At 43.5% G+C, this 26,584-nt stretch overlaps 1 protein-coding gene across 2 annotated transcripts; it reads left to right on the plus strand.

The window, feature by feature from the left end:
* The first annotated feature begins 297 nt into the window (after window positions 1–297).
* LOC308285431 (phospholipid phosphatase 3-like) lies at window positions 298–24,236 on the plus strand. 2 transcript variants are annotated; one of them, XM_080726194.1, is made up of 6 exons: window positions 298–636; window positions 10,170–10,324; window positions 18,490–18,770; window positions 19,887–19,944; window positions 20,424–20,600; window positions 23,034–24,236. In XM_080726194.1, the coding sequence occupies exons 1-6, from the start codon at window positions 504–506 to the stop codon at window positions 23,160–23,162; spliced, it is 933 nt and encodes a 310-aa protein (XP_080582320.1). In that variant the 5' UTR covers window positions 298–503; the 3' UTR covers window positions 23,163–24,236. The 2 variants fall into 2 exon arrangements, with proteins under 2 accessions (XP_080582320.1, XP_080582319.1); XM_080726193.1 differs by lacking the exon at window positions 10,170–10,324 and adding an exon at window positions 11,257–11,414.
* The last annotated feature ends 2,348 nt before the right edge of the window (window positions 24,237–26,584 follow it).

Below are 26,584 nucleotides of genomic sequence, written 5' to 3' on the forward strand. Positions count from 1 at the left end.
TGTGTGTGTGTGTGTGTGTGTGTGTTATGCATCGTGGTACGACGGTGTCGCGTGCCAAAAGTGCTGATCTACAAGCAAACGACGCGTCGCGATGTGACGCTTTGTTGGCTTGTAGATCTGTTCTTGTTGGCGGGCGACACCATTGGACGACGCACGAACCATAAAATATTTTTGTAGGAGTGGTTTTCAGGAGGAGGCGGACACAGAAGGAAGGTGGGAACTTAACAAGGCTAAATTCACGAGAAGAAAAGGAAAAAGACTAGAAGTTTGACAACACGAGTACAGTACGAGCAGAAAGTAATGAAATAGGTTAAAATAGAGAGGACAAATAAGTAGAAATAAACAACAGTATAGTTTTTTGCCACTAAAAGGATCCATGCGTAATCGTTCTTCTCCGTGCGCTCTTCTGTAGCCTCTACTAGTAATAATAACGACCATAATAATCCTTGGAAGTTTTTATTTTATTTTTCATTCGAGTCAGGTCTTAACTAATCGACATTTAAATGCAACGCTGTCTGATCTATGAGAAAACCATGGCACCAGAGACAAAGAATAACAACAACAACAACAACAACTGTAAGGACAGCAACAGGAGAAAGCTGCTGGTCGGAGTGGATCTGTTCTGCTTATTTCTAGGTAAGGATAAACTGTCTGGGATGCCAGCGGCGTCAGTTCAGAAAAGGCTAAGGTATGGCAACATGACTGGTGTCTTGCACGCGCGCACCAGTCATGTTGCCATACATTAGCAACAGGCACGGTTACAGTACATTTTATTATTTTCCCGTAGTAGCCAAGGTATGGCAGCTGCCATAGCTTGCCATACCCAATTGACGCCTCTGTCTGGGATCCCGCTACGCGATCTGACTCGCTGCATGCTTCCCAAACACTGGGTCGGGACCTATTTGTGGGTCGCGGACAAATTTAAATGTTTGGTTTCTTACATTATTTCAAAACATTTATTGCATGAATTAAAAAACGAATTTGGTTGATTTCGTTTGTAGTTATTTCATGAAGAAATAAAATAAAAAATCTTAAGAAATTACATAAATTCAAAAACGAACGTTTTAGAAGTAGTGAAAATAGCAGATCTACAAGTACACGACTAAGCGAGGCGTTGTGAGCTTGTAGATCTGCTGGTTTTGCTAGCTTTGGTCCCTAGCTGGCAAAGTCAAAAATCTCTTTTGGGTCTCGAGCTAAAAGGTTTGGGAAACACTGCATGCTCTGACTGAATGGACCAAATAATAGGCTTTTAGGCTAGGTGGTTCTCAAATTGTTTCGTGCCAAGGACCCCCAAATTGATATATATTCGGGCCGCAGACCCCCATCTGATTTTCAAAAAATAGAAGATGTTGTAGGCTATACAAGCTTTTATATCTGAATAGCCAAGTATAGAATATGGATAAAGGGTTAAAATGTATCAGCACATTTAGCTGGACCCGCACTTTTAGAACCACCAGGCTATTAGCCTTTTCTACACTTTACGTATATCTGTCATGTTTATAAAACTTTTTGTTTTGTATTATTATTCAATTAATGAAACATTTGCTGTTGGTCGACTGTAGGGCCTTTAGGGGTTCTCAAACTTGAACTGGGGACCCCCACCCTGACAAGCACTTGGAATTGTAGCTATTACATTTAATGTGACCCGGTTCCACAGATAAATATTGTGAAAATAGCAGATCTACTATTTTCACAATGTTCACCTCTTGCTTATACATATTTGACAGTTAGGTATTAAAACGGTCTTGAAAGTCCTTAAATTGACACTTTATAAATGTGCAGATACCCTTATGTAGGTTTGTTTACCAAGGAGCGAGTCATTGTTTTTTACATTAAGCTAATGTGGGGACCCCACAAAATAATTTGGGGTCCCAACCCCAAGTTTGAGACCCCTGGCCTACGCTACACTTGGTGAGGACATTCTTTTTATTGATTGATTGATTTGACTACATTATTAACAGTTTGCATGTAGGCTGCAGTACAACAAAAACTACAGGGGCTTGTTTCCATTGTGGTCCTGTGTATTAAATTCATCAAGTTTCAGCTGTGCCCGTTTTTGTATGAATAACTAATTAACACCATTTCCTTCTCTAGGCGTTACACATTCAGTGATTCTGTGCTAAAATTAATTCTCCTGGCAAGGGGGAAATAATTATGCTGTTTTTTTCTGAGGGATATATAGCCTAGCCTGATATGTTTTTTTGGTCCCCAGCCGCACCTGTACCCCACCTTTCAATCACTCCTTGTTATGTTTTCCAGAATGTCTGACATTCCACACTAGCCAGGAATCCCATTGAAGTGACATCTGGCATAATATATGTGTGGCTTAATTAAAGCAAAGCGGTCTAAATGTCAGACATATGGTGTGCGTGTGTGTGTGTGTGTGTGTGTGTGTGTGTGTGTGTGTGTGTGTGTGTGTGTGTGTGTGTGTGTGTGTGTGTGTGTGTGTATAATTCTTCGTGGAGTTGCCCAATACCACCACTGCTGGTGGGTGAGTTATTGATGATGAAGTATAGTTTGGTCCCGGAGGCCAATCAAAGGCTGAAGGCTCAGCTTTGATCGACTTGTCAGAACTCTACTTCTTTCTTCACTGCTTTCTTTTCCTCTTCAGAATAACCAGATGTTTTAGTCATTATTTGTCAGTCACATCTTGAGCATTGAACACCAAAGCCCAGGCGAGCTCCAATAGCAGTCAGTCATGTAATGACCACGGCCAAGGTCAGTGGAACTTTCTTTCAGTAAAGCCTAGCTGGTCGGTAAGCTTATTTCAACACAACATAGAGTCAATGTTGTGACTCCAGCTATTGATATCTGACTATCAATGTTAGACGGATATCAACATCCCAATAGACATTCCACAGCACATTATACGGGTACACATTATTGTGTATCATTGTTTTATGCTTTAACTATTGGAAAAATAACAGATCTACAAGCTCACAGCGCGGCACCTGCACGCTTGTAGATCTGCTATTTTTGAAAAATCGTGAAAATTAGAATTTTGACCCGATTCTATAAGTGTCTTTTGAATCCTTCTAAGGTTTTTTGAAAAACCTATGTTTCTATGTCAGCAATCTGGCCAGCCATCGTCAAAGAAAAGGTCCTTCTCACTTAACTGGAGCTCAGTTAGTCTGTTCTTGAGAGACTACTATGTCAGTGGTTCTCAAACGTTTTCATGTGAAGGACCCCCAAAATGATATTTATTTGGCCACGGACCCCCATCTCAAAATATCTAGTTCCAGGGACCACCCAGAAGCAAAATTTGAGTTACAAACGTTTGCTTTGAAAGTACATACATTCAAAGATTTGCACACATTTTCACGACTTTTTCAAAAATAGCAGATCTACAAGCTCGCAGCGCGGCACTCACCGACGATACCCAACCCTGTTTGACACCTTGGATCGCCGATCCAAGGTGCCAAAGTGCCCAAACTGTGGTGTTTCCGGTCTGGACAAGAAACAGGAACCGATTCTCCATTATTTTGGAGGAACAGCCGTGGAAAATCGTGGCAGGGAACCCTGAAAGTCGACGTTTTTTTTTATGGTGGCAGTAAATATTAAAACCAGATGTTTTGCGGGGACGGGACCTTTAGCGCCTCCTAGAGGGCATCAGCTGAAGGAGGTGGTCAGACAGACCTTTTTGCTATTTTGTTTGTGAATTTGTAATTCAGAGATTCAACTGTTGGAAGGGGTGCCAATGATCTTGGATGATTTATTGAGTATGCACTGCATTTTGTTTGTGTCGTGTGACTATAGGGGTGGGCGATATGGTGATAATTATCGTTGAGACGATACAATGTCTCCACGATATGCCTTTTCAGAGGTATCGTATATCGTGATACAATTGAGGGAGCCTTGTAAAAAATCCTGTTTAATCGTTAATACAGATTCATTGCAGAATTCAATTTAAACCTGCATTTTGGTCTAAATCAGTAGCTCTCAAACTTTAAAATGTCAAGGTCTCCACTTAACTCTGACAGTGTACAAATGGAACCAAATGGACCCGTAAGTGTCCATTTGGTTCCATCTGTATACTGTCTAGTTTTTGTCAAGTAACTTGAAAAACAACCATAAAAACCAACGTGAAAAAGAATCGTGATAAAATCGTGAATTCGTGATACAGCTTGGGAAAATATCGTGATATTGTATTTTTCCATATCGCCCACCCCTACATGTGACTGTGTCCAAACTGTTATCGATGAGATAAGTATGTTGTCATTGATTGGCTGTGTATAACTGAAGGAGCCTTTGTTTTTTTTACCAATTATGAAACAACAACCCAGACGATGCTAACATGTTGGCGTCTTCTCAATGCCCCAGACTCTTCTTTTTTCCACGCGGAGGGTACACAGCCCCCCCACGTTTTGCCATGTGTGTTTGTGTATGTATACCTGCCCACAGAAAAAGCTGGTCCACAAACCAGCAGTGTTGGGTAAAGATGTGGTTCTGGGGCAGTGACCACAGGGAGGAAGTGGTGGGCGCACACTGGTAATTACGACTCCTCCATTCTCACACAGTGATTGAAGTTCCTGGTAGGCCTGCACCGCTGAGCCTGGGAGACCTCTCTCTCTCTCTCTCTCTCTCTCTCTCTCTCTCTCTCTCTCTCTCTCTCTCTCTCTCTCTCTCTCTCTCTGACTTCACATGAAAGCATCTGCCCTCAGGGGCGTCACATGAAGGGGGGGGGAGTGGGACTGAGTTACCAGGGCCCAAGGTGGAGGGGCCTTAATTATTTGATACTTTAGCTATTGAAAAATAGCAGATATACAAGCTCACAGCAAGCTTGTAGATCTGCTATTTTTGAAAAGTCGTGAAAATGTGTGCACATTTTTGAATATATGTATTTTTTAAGCGAACATTTGTAACTCAAATTTTGCTTCTGGGGGGTCCCTGCCTGGAACTAAATATTTTGAAATGGGGGTCCGTGGCCAAATCATTTTGGGTGTCCTTCACATGAAAAAGTTTGAGCACCACTGACATAGAAACATAGGTTTTTCAAAAAACCTTATATTAGGAGGATTTGAAATATTCAAAGACTTGCACACATTTTCAAGATTAAAAAAAAAAATGCAGATCTACAAGCTCGCAGCGCGGCACTCGGTGCCGCACTGATGAGCTTGTAGATCTGCTATTTTTCAATAGTTATAGCACAAAATAATGCGTTCCCAGTCTAAATGGGTTAAACCCCCTCCCCCTATGATACACATTCATGGGGGGCCCGGCCCCGCAGTGAATCCTTGTACCCAGGGCCCAGAATTTGGTGCGGCACCCCTGTCTGCCCTTACCCGCTGTGATGTGCCCCGATAGCGTCAGCGCTGCCAGTCGAGTCGGCTGACTGACGCAGAGAGGATTTGAACATCCTGGCACTGTAGAGAGAGTTATTAATCACTGTGTTGAGACTGAGGCTAATGCCGGCTGAATGGAGGGCTGTGATTCTGTTTGTTGCTCAAGCCAGAGGTTAAGTGTGCGGGGTCACTTGGCCATTAAGGATTTGCAGGTGTCTTTAAATGTATTTCCAGTTAATCATCTTATAATGTTTTTTATGCACTGCTGCCCCTGGTTCTAGCGAGGGCAGTCTTTTTTTTGTTTGTTGCAATGGCAGATGGGGCCTGGAACCAGGCTAGCTCAACACCAGGTTTGAGTTAACCATCAACCATGGCATCTGTATTTTGGTTGCATTTTGAAAATATTCCCAAAATATACTGTATATCGTCGTCGTTGTCGGGTGGAAACCTCGTATCTCCCAAGTTTCCAAATTTGTATGTTCTTTCGCAAAGTAAAGCACCACTTCATCATACAAGGCCGTCGCACAAAAGTAGTGAAAACAGCTGATCTACAAGCACACAAGATCGGCTTGTAGATCGGCTGTTTTCACTAGTTTAAATCATTTTTAAAATGATGAATGCAAAATGAACGGTTTTGGACATACAAGGTTTTCACCCGACAGCGACGACACGCGGGTATTTTCACTTGTTTGTCGCACAACAAAGGGCTTAGTGGTTAATCCGTCACGCTGGGCTGCTTTAACCCTGGCATTCTTAACCTGAACACACAGAAAAGAATCCTTCACAGCGGTGCTGTAGAAGTACTTCTGTAGGCCTATATGAGTGTGCAGTATTATATGGGAACAGAGGTTTGCAGTAGCCCACAGACAGACAGGCAGTAGGTTGTGTGTTGGGGCTCATCCGGCCATACACACTGGGGTGTAAGGAAAAACAACTGCATCTGTGTATACACACCCACAACTCCCTTAGACATGTATACATTTATATGCCAGGGAAAGCAGGGGAGAGAGAGAGAGAGAGAGCAATCCCAGCAAGTGGAAAATGTGCGTCTGTTTATTTTAATAGTGGCACTTGTGTTTTGACAAATGCCTTCAAAAATATGGTGGGATTTAATTCAATGTGAGAGGGCTACACACTGATTTGAGTATCCACCACGCCGCAGCTAAACGGCGAGACCTCCCCAATGCAAGAAATGCAAACAGACGAGCCGAAGAAACTCTCGGCCCGGAGGCGCTAACGATATCTGTTTTCTGCCCGCGTCGGTTTGGATGAGAGTGCCGGGCTGATACGTTCGCTTCGGCGCGCCGTTTGGCAGATTTCTCATCCGAGGCCTGTTAGCGTTCTTCAGCTGACTGTTCAACAAACATCTTGAAAGGGACAGAACGGAATGAAAACACCTGATATTGACATTAGCGAGGGAGAGAGAGAACTCGAAGACATGAGCGGGCCATTTCAGACGAGGAGGGAGTATTTACCATTCTCTGTGTTGTCTTTGGGCTGATGCTGAGCTAATGCATTAGACATACCCCCCAGCCTCCCCACCGCCCGCTGTTGTTGTTGGCAGGAGGGCACCGTTTATTCCCCCTGCGCTGTCAGAAGCGGGAAGGGAGGAAGAGGAGGAGGCGGGCGGGCGGCAGAGGGAAAATCCCAAGATGCTCTGCGGAATGCTGACGCTGCACTGGATCGGACGGACTGAAGCTTTCGGAAGACGGGGTTAAGTGTGGGAGCACGAAACCCAGCCAACCCAATGCTTGGAAGACAGGATTATGTGCTTTGTTTATTGTTTCTACCCCTCTTGTCAACTGTCATTTGGGACCTGCTGACGCACGTCGCACGTGGCTTTCTTTTAACCACTTGAACATCAGCATCCATGTTCTGGGAGGAACATGGGCCAGAGATCTATAAGCTCACAATGTGTTGCAACGCACGCGTTGTGGGCTTGTAGATCGGCTATTTTTGGCTGAGAAGAGAATTGGAGGCCAAAAAAAGTGGTCCAAATACAGAACCAAAACTCTGGTGCAATGTACTAAGTCTAGAGGGTTTAAGTGGTTAAGGACTTTGGAAAACTGCACTCAACTCTCTCTCTCTCTCTCTCTCTCTCTCTCTCTCTCTCTCTCTCTCTCTGTCTCTCTGCCTTCTGCTCATGGCCCCTTCTGTTAGTCTTGAGTCTGTGAATGTGCTTAGAAGCGGTCACGAGGGGTCAGGACTCTGGGGTTAACGTGTTTCACATTCAGCGCTGTGGGCCTGCTCTGCTGCAAGCCCAGTCTTTTTCCACTGGCCTACATCAGCAGTCGAGGCAGCCCAAGGTTTGCCAAGCCCAGCGTGTGTGCGTGTGCATGTGTGTGTGTGCGTGCGTGCGTGCGTGCACGTGTGTGTGTGTGTGAGGAACTTCTGCCCGACTTTCACGCCCTCATGGCCGAGGCCAAGCGAAAGTGAACAGATCGTACAGACAGGATTGTGTGCGCTTAAAAGTATGTTTTCACTTTTCCACAATTCACACACACACACACACACACACACACACACACACACACACACACACACACACACACACACACACACACACACACACACACACACGCACGCACACACTCACGCTGCCTCGCCAAGGCTCTCATGGTCCACCACGGCCGTAGAGCTTATTGTGGTCTCTGCTCAGCATTAGATATTTGTTTGAAGAGGGATTGTAAAAACATTGACAGTAATAATGTGAATCCTGTTGGATGTTTGAATGGAAGGCCGGCGGTCTGGGGCTCCCATCATGCAGTCTGTAACCTGAGCTCAACCCAGCTGGACCCTCAAAAGACGTGTGTGCGCGCACACGTGCGCGCGTGTGCGTGCGGGCGGGTGGGTGGGTGGATGGGTGGGTGGGTGGACTGTCTTGAGGATTTCGAGCGGCTCAGCAACTGAGGCGTGTGTTGACATTTTGGTTTGAGAAGTCAAACCAGCAACCCCGGGCTGACCCCCCTGACCCCCCTGACACCCCGGGCACCGGCACTCCTCCCATGAGAGCGCACACTTTAATGCTGCTTGTTTTTCTTTCTGTTTCGCAGATCTCAGAATCATTCAGACAGCGACTTCAAAGTCTCTGCAGAATCAGTTAAATTGTCCCTTTGATGTGATCCAGAGTGTGTTTTTCAAACGGGAGGCTGAGGCCTCTCTCTCTCTCTCTCTCTCTCTCTCTCTCTCTCTCTCTCTCTCTCTCTCTCTCTCTCTCCTGGGCACTAAAATACAGGGGTGTCACAAGGGGGGGGAAAGTGGGACTGAGTTACTAGGGCATTATTTTATACTTTAGCTATTGAAAAATAGCAGATCTACAAGCTTGCAGCGTGGAACTCGGTGCCGCACTGTGAGCTTGCTATTTTTGAAAAGTTGTGAAAATGTCTGCAAATCAAATATGCCTTTTTTTAAGCGAACATCAAATTTTGCTTCTGGGGGTCCCTGGAACTAAATATTTTGAGATGGGGAGCCGTGGCCAAATACATATCATTTTGGGGGTCCTTCACATGAAAAGGTTTGAGCACCACTAACGAAGAAACATAGGGTTTTCAAAGAACCTTAGAAGGATTTGAAATATTCAGACTTTAACAAATGATCTACAAGCTTGCAGCGCGGCACTCGGTGCCACGGCGTGAGCTTGTATATCTGCTATTTTTCAATAGCTGAAGTACCCAGGGTCCAGAATTTGGTGCGACACCCCTGCTCCTGGGCACTAAAAGCTACCCAGGAGGAGAGGCACCAAAAGGGCTGGGAAATCGTCTTTTGCTAAGGCGATTTCTCAGCCCTCCTTTGGTGCCCCTCAGAGCAGATGAAAAATCCCCTGCTTTTGACTCGTGTCTTATTATACAAAATGTTTGTTGTTGTTGTGGGGCGATAAATCTGGGGGCTGTGTTCTGTTTACCCCCTCTGAGTGGCAAAAGACACAGAATTGATTGGACACAGGCCCCCTCCCAGGCATCTAAAAGTGGGCCTTTTAAAGTTGAAGTTGAAAGTCTAGGAAGGAAGCAGTGGATCGCTGATATAGTGGTATGTTTGAATTTTGTTGTTGTTTTGTGTCGTGGAATTCTTTCCAACTCTGGTAACTACTGTAGGCCTCTTTGATGTTTGCTGGAGACTATTTTGTAAGCATGACAGCTTCACTGTAGTCCCCAAGTAATGACAGATCTTTCCTTTCTGGCTGTTGTTCTGGTTGATTTAGTTGTTTATTATTTTCCTCGGATTTCATCATTTGAAAAAAGAAGAAAAGAAATCACTAGTGAGTGGGTGGATGTTTTGAAGTGTAGAGTAAGTCAGTGGCGTGTCTGTCGGTGTGAATGTTGTTGCGTATGTACTTAACTGTACGTCTGTCTATTTACAGTATTGGCCTCTTGATATTATTACATGCTCTTGTCCTTAATCACTTAAAGCTTCCTCCAGTAGGAGCAAGATCATTTAGCGACCTCCAACCTAGTCGCAACCTGGTCGGTAGTTTTCACCGACCGGGTCGCTAAATCTACCAACCGGGCTGCAAAATCACCGACCGGGCCAGGTCTGTGATTTAGCGGCCCGGTCGGTAGATTTAGCGACCCAGTCGGTGATTTACCGGCCCGGTCGGTAGATTTAGCGACCCAGTCGGTAGATTTAGCGACCCGGTCGGTAGATTTAGCGACCCGGTCGCTGAAAACTACCGACCAGGTTGCAACCCGGTTGGAGGTCGCTAAATGATCTCGCCCTCTCTCGCTTCCAATGCAACACAACTGCACTGGGTATAGAGGTGATCTTCTAGTACATCGGTCTTCAACAGGGGGTCCGGGACCCCTAGGGGGTTTTAAAGAGTTTTAAAATGGAGTTTTAAAGAGCTGTCTGTGGTGTGTGTGTGTGTGTGTGTGTGTTGTCTTGACTACGCAGTGATGCTCGTGGCCGTGTTTCTCCACAAGTCTCCCTTGCCTCCCTACCAGCGGGGCTTCTACTGTGGGGACAGCAGCATCAGCCTGCCCTATAAGAACAGCACGGTGCCCACCGTGGTGCTCACAGCCGTGGGCACAGCTGTGCCCGTGGTCTCAGTAAGTCTCGCCCCGGCACGGGCAGAGGGGGGGGCGACCAGGGGGGACCACACACACCTGGGGACACCCAACCATCCAGTTAATGGCTTATAAACTCATTAATTAAGAAGACCCAAGGCCGATACTACAAAATGCCCTCTAAATCTCTTTTTAAGATGTTTTGCAAGACATGTTCAAAAGCCAATGCTAACAATTTAAAATTACATGGTGCTTTCCCGGTTTAATGAGTTAATGGCTAATTAATCTATAATACACTTCACTCCCGACAGATAATCAGAATTCTGTTTATTATCATTTTTAACTATTTACAATAATTTATTCCAAAATATAAAGATGAGCGAAAAATAAACTAGACAATACCATATAGGCTGGTAAAGCAGCATAGGTAGATAAATACTGTAAATATGAAGTATCGCTCATATTGAAAGTGTACAGTAGGCACAGGGGCTAGTATCGTATACGTTTATACAATGTTTTTATGAATAGATAAATATATTGTTGGATTGAGAACACGCATAGCATTCACATAGCATAAAATACGCTACATTTACTACTCGCATACTGTGTATTTACACCCCTCACCTGGGGAGGTGAGGGGTGAAGTTGTATCAGTTTTAAAGTCGAAAGGCTGACCCACATCAATACTGAACACGCGGACAAATCAACAAATCGGCGTGTGTCGATAAGGTCCCGTACAGAATACAAGCCAAGCCGCCAACTGGACTGAGTGTTCCCAAGAGTGCTCCCTCGTCGCAACCTTAACCGTGCCTTTTTTTAACCTGTGACCTCTTTAAGACTTCACTGTCATTAACCCGGCACTCCCCACTCCCCCCCATTCCTTCTTCTGCTTTCTCTCTCTCTCTCTCTCTCTCTCTCTCTCTCTCTGTGCCCACAACACCACGCTGTTTCTTCCTCCTGTATCACAACCACAGCCGGCCTGCCTTTCCTGGTCATCGAGACCAGCGCCGTTCAGCCTTACCGCCGGGGCTTTTACTGCGACGACGAGTCCATCAGGTACCCGGCCAAAAACGGAGACACCATTAGCGACGGCGTGCTTTGCGCCGCCGGCATTCTTATCACCATCCTCTCTGTAAGTTCATCACCACCACGCTCTCACTCACCTCACCCTCTGCATAACATCACCCTCACCCTTTATCCACCCTCTTTGTCTTACCACCATTTACTATCACCACTGTATCACCCCACTCACTCACAGCAATGTACCTCCCAGGTGGTTCGCTGTCTAGGGGCTGTCACGATTATGACATTTTACATGACGATTAATTGTCACTCAAATAATTGCGATTAATGATTTAATTGTGTTTTTGTCGTTGACAATTGCATTTCCGCTTGACTTGTAGGCTTTGAAGTTGCACATGGCAGATATGACACTAAATAATATACAAAGAAATGACTGACATATTTCTTTATACTTAAAAAAAAGAACATTGATAGTGGAAATAGCCGACCTACGAGCTTGTAGATCTGCTATTTCCACTATTTTTTTAAATATATGAAACATTTCAACATGTAAACGAATATGACGATTATGACAAAATAATTGCGATTATGTAAAATAATTGCGATTAGACGATTTATGTAATAATTGTGACAGGCCTATCGCTGTCTTTGAGATGCGGCACAACCCCGGTGCACAACATGCCTCACAGCGCTAAGTGAGCGTAAACGCACCCCGAGGTCCTCAGGCGGGACATCCCAGGTTCTTTTTCCCGCACGTCGCTATTAAGACCAAAGTGCCGGTCTTTACCATCTCAATACCTTGGAATCTCCTGCCTTGGGGGCTTAGGCCCATGCACTGCACACACATGCCATCAACATCTGAATCATCTGTTCAAAACAAAAAGAAACGCAAAATAATATTTCTCTACTGATGTGCTTTAAAATCATTTATTTTATGTTGTTTACCTGTTTTATGTTTCACTGTGTAATTGAAATTATTTTTTCATTCTTGTTTTTTGTCAGTTTTTTGTTTTTGTTTGATTCTAACAACCTATATGTAAAGCCTTATGTTGAGTAAGGAGGATATGTTTATTCTTTAACTTTGTGCGAGTACATACTAGGATTATCCTGCTCTAATTACTGGATTAGTAACACAACAACACCCCTCCTCATCATTCTGTGCTATCCGCCCCCAAAGCGCTCTGGGCATATTCCAGATAACAGCCAACATCAACAACATTCCCCACGTTTACTTTATCAGGCTTTCTCCTTTCAGGGTTTTCAGATGGTTCTGCTGATTGAGGTTCTTCAGATGGCTGAAGGGCTCAAGTGTTTAGTGGATCAATATGTTGATCAATATTGATTCTCAACATTTTCATGTCAAGGACCCCCGAACTGATATGTATTGTATGTAGCCCCAAACCCCTATTTTAAACGATGTTGTGCTAGGGACCCCTATAACATTTTTTCTTTTTTTTCTTCAAAAATAGCAAATCTACCCATTGCGCCACGACTCAATGTTATAAGCTTGATCGCCTATTTTCGAATAGCCGAACTATAAAATAGATGTTGCTATGTATTAACTCATGTGGCTGGGGTCCCCCTGGAACCCCCCAAGGGTAGTCCGTGGTTCTGTACCCAGAAGCTCTACTCCACAATGTGGAGAACATCGATAGATGTTACACTGGAACATCGATAGATAGCACCCCAACCAGTTAATTAAATCCAGTTAAGTCTAACTAATCACATTAGTTCAGTTTTGGCTTGGGGTTTAATTCATTGCATTTAGTTGAGTTTTGGCTTAGGTTCAACTAATTTAGTTTAGTTCAAGCTAGTCACTGGATTGATTCGGCTAGGTAGGTTAAGTGTAGGCATGCGTCTTGTCTGGTTACGGTTAAGGATTTGGGCGTGGCATACCATGCCCTACACTTACTGGGATGTACAGTAGCACTAACCATTAAGACACCTGCTCTGTCATCAAGTTATAACAAGTTAAGGATTAGAGCACTGTCTAGCCATTTAAAAAGCCCCCCCTTCTCTGTTCTGTACTACACTGCAGGATTTTCTAGCTGTCGCCAGTCTTGACAGAGCAGTGGTGCAGGGAGCATTTAAAAAAGGCAGGACGTCTATACTGTACATCAGGCTTAGTCTGTACACACTCAAGGCCTAAATTACAAAAAATGGCTAAAAGGCAGTAGGTACTTAGCTGTAAAAGTACTCAAATATTTTAATTTTAATAAGTAAAGGTATCAATACAGCAATATGGAAATACTCTTTTAGGGTGCCCTCACACCAAAATACCTAGAGTGGAATCCGCCAGTGCATTTCAATGAGAATGGAGCGTTTTTTGCAGAAATCATCTACTGGCAAAAAAACGCTCCATTCTCATTGAAATGCATTGGCGGATTCCACTCTAGGTATTTTGGTGTGTGGGCACCCTTGCAAGTAAATCTGGAATTCCGCAATTCAAAATTTACCTGAGTAAAAGTACAAAAGTATTGGCATCAAAATGTACTTAAAGGAGCTATAGTCAACTTTTTCATTGTAGGGCCGACACTTTGTTTACATCCTAGTCTATAGACTAGAATGTAAACAAAGTGTCGGTCTGACAATGGCCAAAATGATTATTTTATCATTATTTTACGCTTTTTGTGGTAATTTTTTAATAGAAACACATATATGAAGCTTATTTTTTTATAAAATATTTTCGAAACATTTTTATTTTAGCATCCGTTTTTCAAGAAAAAGTCGACTATAGCTCCTTTAAATTACAAAAAGTAGAAAATACTCCTTATGCCGAATGTTTAGAGTTTTCAATTGTATAAAAAGTATAAAAACAAAAAAAGTCACAGTTTACATACTGTAGGGCTCAAGTGGTTAAATTTGTTACATTTTGATGTAATAATAATCAAAATCTACAAAGTAACTAGTAACTAAAGTGTTAAAATAATTGTAGTGGAGTTCCCTCCTCCTGCAGAGCACTCTACTAGCAAGGCTTGGGGCCAATGGGTTTTTTTACTGGTGAGAAAAGAGCTCCCCGAACCTGTATAATTATGGTTGACGCAATGGTTGTTCGGTCAAATACAGTAATTGGTGGGGTGAAATTGCGGCGAGGGCCCAAACAAAAAGAACCTCAGCTGAACTGTCGTCGTCGTCGTCGTCGTCGTATCCCCCCCGCCCCCGCCTGCTATATGCTGAAACAAGACAAATAATAACCTCGTCTATCTTTGTCCGGAAGTTAAATACAGTACAGTATACAATAATCTCCTGGTTTAAATGTACTGTATGAAGGAATGAGAAACGGCATAACGTCCTATAGCCTAACTGTTCTGTCTCATTTGAACTGAGAGAACGCCAGCATTAAAGGAGTAGTTCACCCCCAAAATGCCTTTTTTTCTAAAGATTACTCATGCCATGGAGACTTGAGTTCAGTAATATGTTTTTGTATTTGTTGCATTCCTAAGACAAAAATGTGATTATAGTGAATTTACCCCCCTTGATTCCGGATGGGGACCCGAATGCATGGCACTGGTTGGGGACCCAAATGAATGGCAGTGGGTGGGGAAACCGTCAGGGTACCTTTTTTAAAAACATTTTATTATTTAAATTTTTGTCTTAGGAATGCGACAAAAAACTAAAAATATTATTGAACTCAAGTCTCCATGGCATGAGTAATCAATAGAACACAAGTCATTTTGGGGGTGAACTACTCCATTAAGGGATGTAATGCTTCACATCCGTCTTGACTGAAATCAGATTCATACTTTGTGCTGGTGCCGCGCGCTGAAAACAGCCGCTCTTCAAGCTCACAGGCGCGTCGCGCTATTTTCGGTGCACGACACCGGGGTGACCGCCGCAGTGAATTATAAATTATAAATAAGGCACAAAGTGTCACAACTGGGTGTTCATAGTTGGCTATTATGCAGATCTTTCTTTTTTTAGAAGTAAGGAAACACCCTCTCGTGCAGTGTTTGGGGTTCACACGTTATCATCTTTGGGAAAATGAGAGAGTTTTCAGAGTTACTACAGGGAGTCCTCCAAATCTTTGAGTGATTGAAAGTTATTTTTCTACTTTTTTTACTCCGAGGTTACAGACAGTGGTGTAAAGTAACTAAGTACATTTACTTAAGTACTGTACTGTACTTAAGTACAGTTTTTAGGTATTTGTACTTTACTTGAGTATTTCCAATTTCCAATACTTTTACTTCTACTCCACTACATCTCAGATCCAAATATTGTACTTTTACTGTACTACATTTATTTCAAAACTTTAGTTACTAGTTACTTTGCAGATATAAATTACAATATTATTATATATACATCAACCACTTACACCAAAATACCTTGAGAGTGGAATCCGCGTTCCGCCAATGCATTTCAATGAGAGTGAAGCGGTTTCATGCCAGCAGAGGATTTCTGCAAAAAACGCTCCCTTATCATTGAAATGCATTGGCGGAACACGGATTCCACTCTCATACTGTAGGTATTTTGGTGTGACCCTAACAGAGTATTTCTATGTTGCAGTATTGATACTTTTACTTGAGTGAAGAATGTGAGTACTTTTTCCACCGCTGGTTACAGAGTAACAACTGCATGTCCTGCACAAGGCTGCTTTCGCTCATTCACATTCACAGCTAATCTCTTCTCACACAAAGAGATCCAGATGTGTTTCTCTCTCTCACACACTTTCTCTCTGTCTCCCATGAAAGCAGCTGGGCCGCGTCGGAGCCCCGGCTCTCAAGGCCTGGACGGTGGAAAAACAACACATTCTATCAGCTTGTTAAATCTCCCCTCCAGGACTTTCCCTGGTGAAAAAATTACAAAAACGTGTTTCTCAGCGTGAAACCTATGACTGTGTCCTTCTCGCAAGAATGCGCCGACGATACGGAGATACTAACATGAAAACACCCCGGACTCCCCCTTGTGAAACCAGAGACTTTCCAGAGAACGAAAGCGCGCCCACGAGAGAGAGAAGGAAATGTATACTCTGTTGCGTGCCTGTGTCGTGCACGGAAAATAGCTGATCTACGAGACCAAAGCGCCGCAGAGCAACCCGTCGTGGGCTTTGTAGATCTGCTATTTTCCATTGCACGACACCCACTCGCAGCCCAGTATAAATCGGGCTCTGGTGCCGTGAAAAACAAACGTGCCCCCGTTGTGCGCCCAGTGGAGTCTGGCCACCGAAATCAGACATGTCGCCTAGCTCAGCGATTCTGCTGATTAGAACCAGAAGTGCCCCCCTCCCCCTCTCCCCATCTCCCCACTCTCCCCCTACCCAAGGGTGTCACAAAAGGAGGGGGGGGGGGGAGTGGGCCCCAGGTGGAGATCTACAAGCTGAGCTTGTATATCTGCTATTTTTCAACAGCTAAAGCACAAGATAATGTGTAATTAATAATGCGTTCCCAGTCTAAATGGGTTAAACCCCCTCTCCCTATGAAGAACATACATGGGGGGCCCGCAGTGAACCCTTGTACCCAGGGCCCAGAATGTGGTGTAACACCCCTGCCCCTCCTCTTCCTCTCCTTTTGGTGTTTTTCTCCTCCTCCTATGCCCTCGTTCTTCTCCTTTCATTTCCAGGCATCCCCCCCCCCACCACCCCATTTTAATTAACTGCTATGAAAAACAAAGGCAGAACAAAAAGAGGACAAACTGAACAAGGACAAACTGAACAATATTTTCATCTTTTGCCTAAAAAACTGAATAGTGAAAATAGCCTATCTGCTATTTTCAATAGTATGTTTCAGAACTGTTAAAACAAATGGAAATAATTGAGACAAAATTTAAACTAAGCCTTGCAAGAAAAAAAACGGGGGAAAAAAACGAAACTAAGTTAGCCAAGTTAGCCAACCCAGGTTAAAAACGAACTAAAGCTAAACTGAATTTGAAAAGTGTAAGACAATACGAAACTACAATACCCCCCACTTTGTTTCTCCTTTCCCTCCCACTCGCCCAATCTCACGCAGTCCCCCCCTCCCCCCCTCCACTCCTCTTCCCTACTCGCTCCCTCGCTCCCATTCGTTAACGGCTCGGAGGCTACTTAGGGGGGAGGGGGGTCGGGGGGGCATTCTGAGCTTGAACAGCTGTAGTGAGTTACTGCTGTCCACAACATTCACCAAAAAGTGCACCATTCCCATCCATGGTTTTGGCTTTTCAGACAGCCGTTTTATTTGCACAATTACAGACGCAAGGCGTCTGCATTTTTTCGCGTTCACAGCCCCGCCGCCACTCCCAACCCCCCAACCACCTCATGTTCGCACTAGTGTCGGTGTTGGTTTCTCTATTCTCAAAGCAGGCTGAAAACAAAGGCACGTTAGCAATTGTTAAGACTGCGCTGTTTTGCCTCGGTACATAAAAGAAAAGCCTTAAGCTGGTTGCACACTGCTGCGTCTTTTCCGTTGCAAAAAGCAGGGAGAGAGAGCGAGAGAGAGAGAGCAAGGGAACCAGTGGTCCGAAAATAAATTAGAAACGGATGGCAGTGTGCAAACGTGACTGACATAACCTATTTACGTGCTCCGAAATTCGCTCCTATATTCGGCCGAAAAAACGCGGCAGTGTGCAACGACCTTTAGACCCACTTCAAGACCTACAGTTCTTGTTTCTGTTACCACAACGCTCTTACCGCTCTGCGTCGTCCTAACAAACTGTTCAGCATATCAAAAAGCAGAGGGAAATAAAACGTCAACATTATTTTATTTTATTGCTCCATATTATGCCTCAATGACAGACGTTTCGTCGATCCAGCCTTCAACAGTTTGTCACACGCTATTTTAGAAAAATCTGGATCTTTTTTTTGCATGTCTTTGAATATATCTTTAAAAAAATGTGTACCTCAAATATTTGCTTCTGGGTGGTCCCTGGAATAAACATATTTTGTGATGGGGGTCCGCGGCCAAACACATGTAATTTTGGGGGTCCTTGACATGAAAAGGTTTGAGAACGACTGATTTAGAAGAAGGATTGAGAAGACATTTATAGAATTGGGTCAAAAACATTCAAAGACTTGCACAAATGTTCATGATTATTCCAAAATAACAGATCTTCAAGCTTGTAGCTTGTAGATCTGCTATTTTTGTAATAGTTAAAGCACAAAATAATGGTTAAAGTGATTCAAACCTAAAGTTACCCAGATGTGCGTTAAGGTCTAGATGGGTTAAAACCACAACATGGCATTTTTTACAAGGCAGAATCTTCTGTCCCCTTGTCAGATTGTGATCGGTGAGAGCTACAGGATCCACTACCTGAGCGAGGGCTCCAAGGCCTTTGTGGGGAACCCTTACGTCGCCGCCCTCTACAAGCAGGTGGGCGTGTTCGTGTTCGGCTGCGCCGTCAGCCAGTCCTTCACCGACATCGCCAAGGTGTCGGTGGGACGCATGCGGCCGCACTTCCTGGACGTGTGCAAGCCGGACTTCTCCACCATCAACTGCTCCCTGGGCTACATCACAGACTACCAGTGTCAGGGCCAGGAGAGCAAAGTGCAAGAGGCCAGGTATTTGCGTTGAATTGATGCTTTACAACAGGGGTTTCAAAAGGGGGGGGGGGGTCCTCAGAGTTACTACAGGGGGTCCTCCAAATCTTGGTGTGATAGAAACTTTTTTTTCCTCCTTTTTTTTTTATTAACTCTTTTCCCGTTCGCCCCATTTTTCACGGCAGTGCGATGCCAATTGTACGTTCTTTGGCTCGTTCTTTTGTACCTTGTTTTGATGTCTGTAAACTGATGAGGGGTCGCGCGGGTGTGTACCGTTAACACATCTCCCGTAAAAGTGCTCTCAAAAACCCACTGGACGTTAGCATCAATGGAGTAACAAAACGCTTCCATGTTATTTTCTCTGGGTCTATTGCTCTGTAGCGATTTAGTGGCCTGGACAGATGGGAGCCGACCGCGGCCATTTCACATTAATTCTTGCATGAGGCTGCCCTCTACTGGTAGTATGACCAAAGTGCACTATGTAATGAGGGAAAAAAAAAAAAAAAAAAAAAAAAAAAAATAGATCTTTGTCTATAACCTCGCAAAGGTAAGCTGCTTTTGCTGGCACAAGACCCAATAAATAAATAATAACATCTGGCAGTAAAACTGTAACCACTTGAACACTAACATCCATATTCTGAGAACTTTAGCCAAAAAATAGCAGATCTACGAGCTTGTAGGTCGGCTATTTTCGGCAAAGAGCTTTGGTGTAGAGGGGAAAAAGAGCGTACTAAGTACAGAGTGAAAGGTGACGTTTTTTAATTATTGAAAGTTCAAGTGGTTAGTGATTATTATTGAACTTCTCTTGACGAGTGCTCCTCTTTTCCCTCTCTGAAGTGACTGTTATAAAATATTGTCCGATATCCCAATGTTTTGTTTTAACATCGCGCACATTTACCCTAATATAAATAAAAAACATCTAAGCATATTTAGCTTGCTTGCTTAGCAGAAATGACATTTTAAAATATATTTTCTTGAAGGGAAATGCCAGCTTCCATTACTCGCCGGTCAGGAGCTGTAGTTCCAGACTCTATATAGCATTCGGAGATTGTGGAATAGTTGTCTGGCTACGCGACAAGGTTGTGTGAGCTGAGCTCTGTGACAGAATACTGATAGGCTCTGTTCTGTTCTCCTCAGAAAGTCTTTCTTCTCTGGACATGCGTCGTTCTCCATGTACACCATGCTCTACCTGGTGGTGAGTTAACATCAACACACATACAGTAGTAGTGCTTATTGTTACTGTCGGGTGCAAATCCTGTGCTACATCCAAAATAACTGTTATTTTTCAGGTAAATGAAATTATTATTTAAGTCACAAGCTATACTTTTCATTAGTTTATTTTATAATACCAATTGTCTACAAGCTCCCAATGTGATGCAACATGTTGTGAGCTTGTAGATCGAAGCTGTCATCAAGCATAAATACGTTTATGAAAATATTATAAATAAAACAAACTATGAGATATCAAGGTTTCTGCCCGACAGCAGCGATATGAGCACACATACATACATACATACATTCATACATACATACATATACGCACGCACGCACGCACGCACGCACGCACGCACACACACACACACACACACACACACACACACACACACACACACACACACACACACTCCCTGTATGCCTCTACTGATCAGTCACACCTTTGTGTTTCCCTTCCAGTTTTACCTGCAGTCTCGCTTCACTTGGCACGGCGCCCGCCTGCTGCGCCCCCTCACCCAGTTCACCCTCATCATGATGTCCTTCTACACCGGCCTGTCCCGCGTCTCCGACCACAAGCACCACCCCACCGACGTCCTGGCCGGCTTCGCACAGGGAGCCCTGGTGGCCTACTGCATAGTGAGTAGTCTGACCATTGGCCCTTTTTTTCTCCCCCAATTTAGTTATTAACTCCTCCCCACAGACCTTTCTATGTGTGTGTGTTGTCACTGCTGTTGTATCCTACCGACCGAGTGAGGAGCCCCCACCGTGAGGACGTAGAGCAGGGTTCCCCGATTAGTTTTCCCCAAGGGCCAAATCATGTCTAGGGTACCAAGCCGAGGGCCACAACATTGCAGGGGGCGACGGTGGCATTCCCACTAGTTAGATTTGCATTTATCATTTTAAAAACGATTTAAACTAGTGAAAACAGCCGATCTACAAGCACGCAAGGTGCGAGGCGTTGTGTGCTTGTAGATCTGCTGTTTTCACTACTTTTGTGCGACGACCTTGTATGATGAAGCAGGGCTTTGCTTTGTGAAAGAACGTACACATTTTGAGATACATTTTGATGTGCTCTACCAAGGGCTGATGTTTCATAAGTTTGGATATGGAGCAAGTTTCCATATACAGATCAAAAGAACAACCTATTTCAAAGATGACAACTGATTTACTTGTTTCGCGAATGAAAATAATATCTGGAGCATTTGGAATATTACAATTTTGAGGTTTCCACCCAACAATGACGATATACTAGTGTTGTTGCTGCTCTTATACCGGTACCACCATTATTACTGGGGTTGGTGGGGGCCAGACAGTAGCCCCCCGCGGGCCGCAAATGGCCCGCGGGCCGCCTATTGGGGAACCCTGACGTAGAGCCTCCGTCCTACTCCTCCCCGTAGGAGGAGTACGCACAGTGACAAATATCACCCTCCCGGCTTCCCTCCCCGAACACCGGGCTAATTGTGTTCATACAGACGCTCAAGCATTGCCCCTCAGTTTGGCCTTGTGCCCCTCAAACCAATGGCATGACCTGAGGCCACAGTGGACCCAATGCCCCAGCTGACTGTACCACTTTCTCCTCTGTCTCTTTCTTGTCATATAGACTTTTGTTGTGATTCTGAAGTCTTAAAGTGATAGTTCACCTATTTTTGACATAAAGCTGTGTGAAATACTTGCCATTAAAACAGTGGTTAAAAATGTATTAATTGATTACCAGAGTCCTGTGGTCAGAGTACTGGTCGGTTTCTAATGAATATTAAGTAGTTCCAATGGGGTGGGGGCCATTTGGCATGGCCCAACTAGCGTCATTTGTATTGTTGGCCTATTTCTACCATATAGAGCGAGGTTTCGTTCTGATCAACTGACTGCAAAGCACCTTGTTTTGGGGAAATACGTTGCAGCGGCGTAGTGATACTGGACACAAAAAATAGTACCATGTGACAGAGGGGTCAAAGTTGATCAAAAGTTGGTCTATTTGGTAGAAATAGGTCAACAATACAATTGAAGCTAGTTTTGTGGATTCATCTATTTTTAATGATTGGGCCATGAGCCCCTGCCAAATCACGGAACTACTTTATATTCATCTAAAACTGACCAGAACTCTGACCACGGGACTCTGGTAATAATACATTAGTAACCACTATTTTAATGGCAAGTATTTCACACAGCTTCATGTCAAAAATAGGTGAACTATCACTTTCCCCTGAGTCCCCATCTTTAAACCAGTGACTTTGATTGGTGCAGGTTGTGAATACCATCATTTATCTATTTCACTGCTGATTAGGTTATCATCCTGTTCAACAAATTCTTTCAATGGACTAAAATCTTGTTTTATTTGATGGCCTTCCTGCCCTGGCAATTGGCCTTTGTGCCCTCAAAAAATGGACAACACCAAAGGCCAAGTGGCCTTGCCCCTAAAATGACAAAATTCCAGGCTTGCGCTCAAGACAAAGCTTTCAAACTCACAACCTCCGTCATCAAGGGCAGGCACTTTACCACTGTGCCACCTGGATGCCCAGTTTGATCATGTTCTTATGCTTACTTTTCATATGGCTGTTGTCAGTCACATTATGAGCTATATTTTCATCCATGTCTTACCCCTTATTTTAAAATACTTCAAATAGCCGATCTACATCGAAACATTGTGAGCTTGTAGATCAGCTATTTGAAATATATAAAAAAATAAATCATAATAGTAAAAAATAGCAAAAGAGTTTGGGGATAAGGGGTAAGGCGTGGATGAAAATAGGGTTTAACATTTTTTTCCGCAAAAGCGTCGCACAAAGTTGTGAAAATAGCAGATCTACAAGCTTGTAGTTTGGCGTTTTTCACTGTTTTAAATTGTTTTTTAAATCATAATAAAAAAGGAACGGTTTTGGATATACAAGGTTTCCACCTGGCTCGCCTTGCCTTCACTCGTACTTTCTACCCAACTCGTCTCTACCCAATTTAGTTTCCTGAGTATTTCTAGATTGTGTTATTGATACTTTTACTTAGTAAGTACTTCTTACACCACTGATTTAGTGTCTACAATACATGTTGAACACAGATCTCTTCCTTTGTCCTCCCCAGGTGTTCTTTGTGTCAGACCTCTTCAAACCCAAGGGCAGACGCTCTGCCATGTCGCCCACGCCAGTGAAGAAGGAGCTCGTCCCTCCGGCGGACATCCAGGGGCGGAGCAACCACCTCATCATGGCGTAGGAACGGACTCCACATTAGCACATTATATCCTGACCTGTGCCACTTAAATCACTGCTACTACTACTACTACTACTACTACTACTACATCCACTGGCCAAGACTGGATGCATCGAAGTCTGAAAAGTCTGTACAACGCAGAACAAATAAAGAAGTTTGGACATCTCAACTCAGACAGAAGAGCAGGAGGAGAGGGAGGCGAGGTAAAACTATTATGTAAATCTGAATCAAACAGGGTTTGACTTTTTTATTAACGACCAAATCCCCATCTCGATCCCAGCAGACGTTTTGAATGTGGGACTGCGATGCGACCCGGCTCCTCTCCCGTCGAACTCCCCAAGACTATATATATCCTTCTAACTCTTGATTGTTACAGGACAGATGTGGCTTGCGGGTTCTCCTAGAGGCCTCCTCTAGCGCCTACAGCCCACGGTCGTTCCATGGACGAACGCCTGAACTGAAACGAGACGGTGAAACAAGGCAGCTGCGGCGCAGAGCAGTGCACGTGGCGTTCGCGCGCTTCCTCCGCTCAGCTGCAGCCAACATGGGACCCGTGCTAATAATAACGTGCACGTTACTCACTCGCAAACCAAAAGACCAACAACAAATTCCTTAATGACAGGAAGGATGTTTTGTTTAATTTTATTATTGATTTTAAGTATATGAACAACAGCAACAAAAAAAGAATAACCTTTTATACATATTGAGTTATAGCACTATTTTATCCAAACCCAGTATTGATTGATTGATTGATTGATTGATTGTCACCACTTGAATGAACCGAAGTGAAGCTTTTGCAAAGCTTCGTAAAGCAATGTTTCTTTGTATTATTCGCATATTTCTGTGTCCACACAGTGTAGTTTTTGTATAGGAAATGTACATAGGAATTACAGTAGGTGGAAAATACAGCAATAGAAAGTGTGGGCCTCTTTCTGCTGGCTGGGAACGAGCCCCCACTGAGCCTTTGAATGAAATGACTGTCTGTTATACTGTATATGTGCCAGACGAGCGCTCACGAGTGTTAGGTCAGAGTGAATGTGTGTGTGTGTGTGTGTGTGTATGTGTGTGTGTGTGTGTGTGTGTGTGTGTGTGTGTGTGTGTGTGTGTGTGTGTGTGTGTGTGTGTGTGTGTGTGTGTGTGTGTGTGTGTGTGTGTGTGTGTGTGGGCACACGTACTGTATGTGTGCATACTTTACTTGCTTGTGTGTGTGTGTGTGTGTGTGTGTGTGTGTGTGTGTGTGTGTGTGTGTGTGTGTGTGTGTGTGTGTGTGTGTGTGTGTGTGTGTGTGTGTGTGTGTGTGGGTGGGTGGGTGTAAAGGCTTGTCTGTCATTGAGCCAGTGTCTAAATGTCATGTCTATATTTTTTGAGTGTTTATAGCCTCTCTTCAGATATGCTTTAGGCTGAGTGCAGGGAACCGGCACCTGCCTCGGCGGACTCACGTTCAAGTCATGACACGAACACACACACACAAAAAAGAAGAAAACTGTGGAAAATACAGTACAGCACCAGTATATACAGTAGCTTGCTGTTATGTATGTTCATAGTTCACATCTCCGTGGGAACCCTGTGACAAGAGACATCCCGAATTGCCGTTGTATACACCACAATTACCCGTGTGGAAACCTCGTATCTCCAAGTTTCAAATTTGTACGTTCTTTCGCAAAGTAAAGCCCTGCTTCATCATACAAGGCTGTCACACAAAAGTAGGGAAAACAGCAGATCTACAAGCACACAACGCCTCGCGGAGCGAGGCGTTGTGAGCTTGTAGATCGGCTGTTTTCACTAGTTTAAATCATTTTTAAAATGATAAATGCTAAACAAACGGTCACAATTACCAGGGCTGGGATTTTCAAAGGCAGGGGTGTCGTCAAGCTTTTTGCTTCCGAGGCACACCTCGGTAAAATTTAGGAAATTGCAACTCAATGTTTTGGCACATTAAATTATGGAAAAGCATTTATGCTTATACAAAAAAAAAAAGAATCGTTGGTTGCATTACCATGACTGGTTTAAAAAAAAGTATATCAACTAATAATGAATTGCAGGTAATTGTATGTTAATGTGAGGTCATGTACTCTTAAGAGTTTGCATGATATTGACTAGGGGTCGACCGATATGGTATTTTCATGTTCGATTTCGATATCGATAAGTCGTGATCAAAGAGGCCGATAACCGATATTATGAACCGATATGCATTTTAAGTAAAAAAAAATATCCCCCAATTTGAAATAGTGGTTAATCAATTTATATATTTTTCCTATCCTAAATGTCTAGAGGCTCACATCTAGTCGCCACATACTAGAATAGCGTTAAAAACGTATTCCGCAGCAGGAAATCTGTGAAAATCAGTAACCAAGATGCAAAAAAATAATAATAAAAAAAATATATCGACATTGTTCTCAACTTTTTTCTTTCTATATCGATATTTTGCGATATTAATAAATGTTATGAATATCGACTTCGATTATCGCCCGTTTCGATAATCGGTCGATCCCTAATATTGACATCATGCAAGCTAACAGTTAGACCTGCATGTATGCAGTTTGGAGATGATCTCTCTTCTCTGTCTGGAGATGCTAGTGGGAAATCTCACCCTGTGCGATGGATATTGAGCAATGTTTCCATAATGTGTGTATCGGAGAGTTATGTAGGCTATAATACCATGTATAATACTGTGTCACGTATACTATACTGTATATCTACCTTTTATGAAGAAATATCCACTATGACTTTAAAAGTGTTGACACCTGTGTAAAATGTCAAAAGTGCTGCTCGGAGAGGCCTTGGTCGACAAATGTCACGTCGCAATGTGACAAACTCGTGAATGAATACTAAAGGTTTTATGAAAGAAATTCTCAAGGCACCAGCGTTTGTTTAAAAAAAAAAAAAAAAAAAAAGAAGCCTTTCAATATTTTTGTATTGTCTTGTTTTGAGATTTTGTATGACAAATGCAAAACATATGTATCTTAAGATGAAGTGTCTTTAATAAAAACACAAGACCAGATATAGCAGAGCGCGCTGGGTTTTCTTTTAACTCTTTGTGTGTTCTCGTTACTGTATATGACGGTGGGCCCAGGGGTGTCACACCAAATGATGGGCCCTGGGTACAAGGATTCACTGCGGGCCCCCCATGAATGTTAACTATTGAGAAAAGGCAGATATACCGGTACAAGCTCACAGCGCGCGCGCTGCGAGCTTGTAGATCTGCTATTTTTGAAAAATTGTGAAAATTAGAATTTTGACCCGAAGTGTCTTTTGAATCCTTCTAAGATTTTTTGAAAAACCTATGTTTCTATGTCAGCAATCTGGCCAGCCATCGTCAAAGAAAAGGTCCTTTTCACTTAAATGGAGCTCAGTTAGTCTGTTCTTGAGAGACTACTATGTCAGTGGTTCTCAAACCTTTTCATGTGAAGGACCCCCAAGATGAT

Source organism: Nannobrachium achirus (assembly GCF_963921795.1).
Source record: "Nannobrachium achirus genome assembly, chromosome: 5".
Lineage (NCBI taxonomy): Eukaryota > Metazoa > Chordata > Actinopteri > Myctophiformes > Myctophidae > Nannobrachium > Nannobrachium achirus.

Coding starts and splice junctions, on each gene's coding strand:
- LOC308285431 (XM_080726193.1), top strand. CDS start 504: ATGCAACGCTGTCTGATCTATGAGAAAACCATGGCACCAGAGACAAAG. Junction 637..11,256: donor TCTGTTCTGCTTATTTCTAG/GTAAGGATAAAC, acceptor TCACAACCACAG/CCGGCCTGCCTTTCCTGGTC. Junction 19,945..20,423: donor ACACCATGCTCTACCTGGTG/GTGAGTTAACAT, acceptor TTTCCCTTCCAG/TTTTACCTGCAGTCTCGCTT.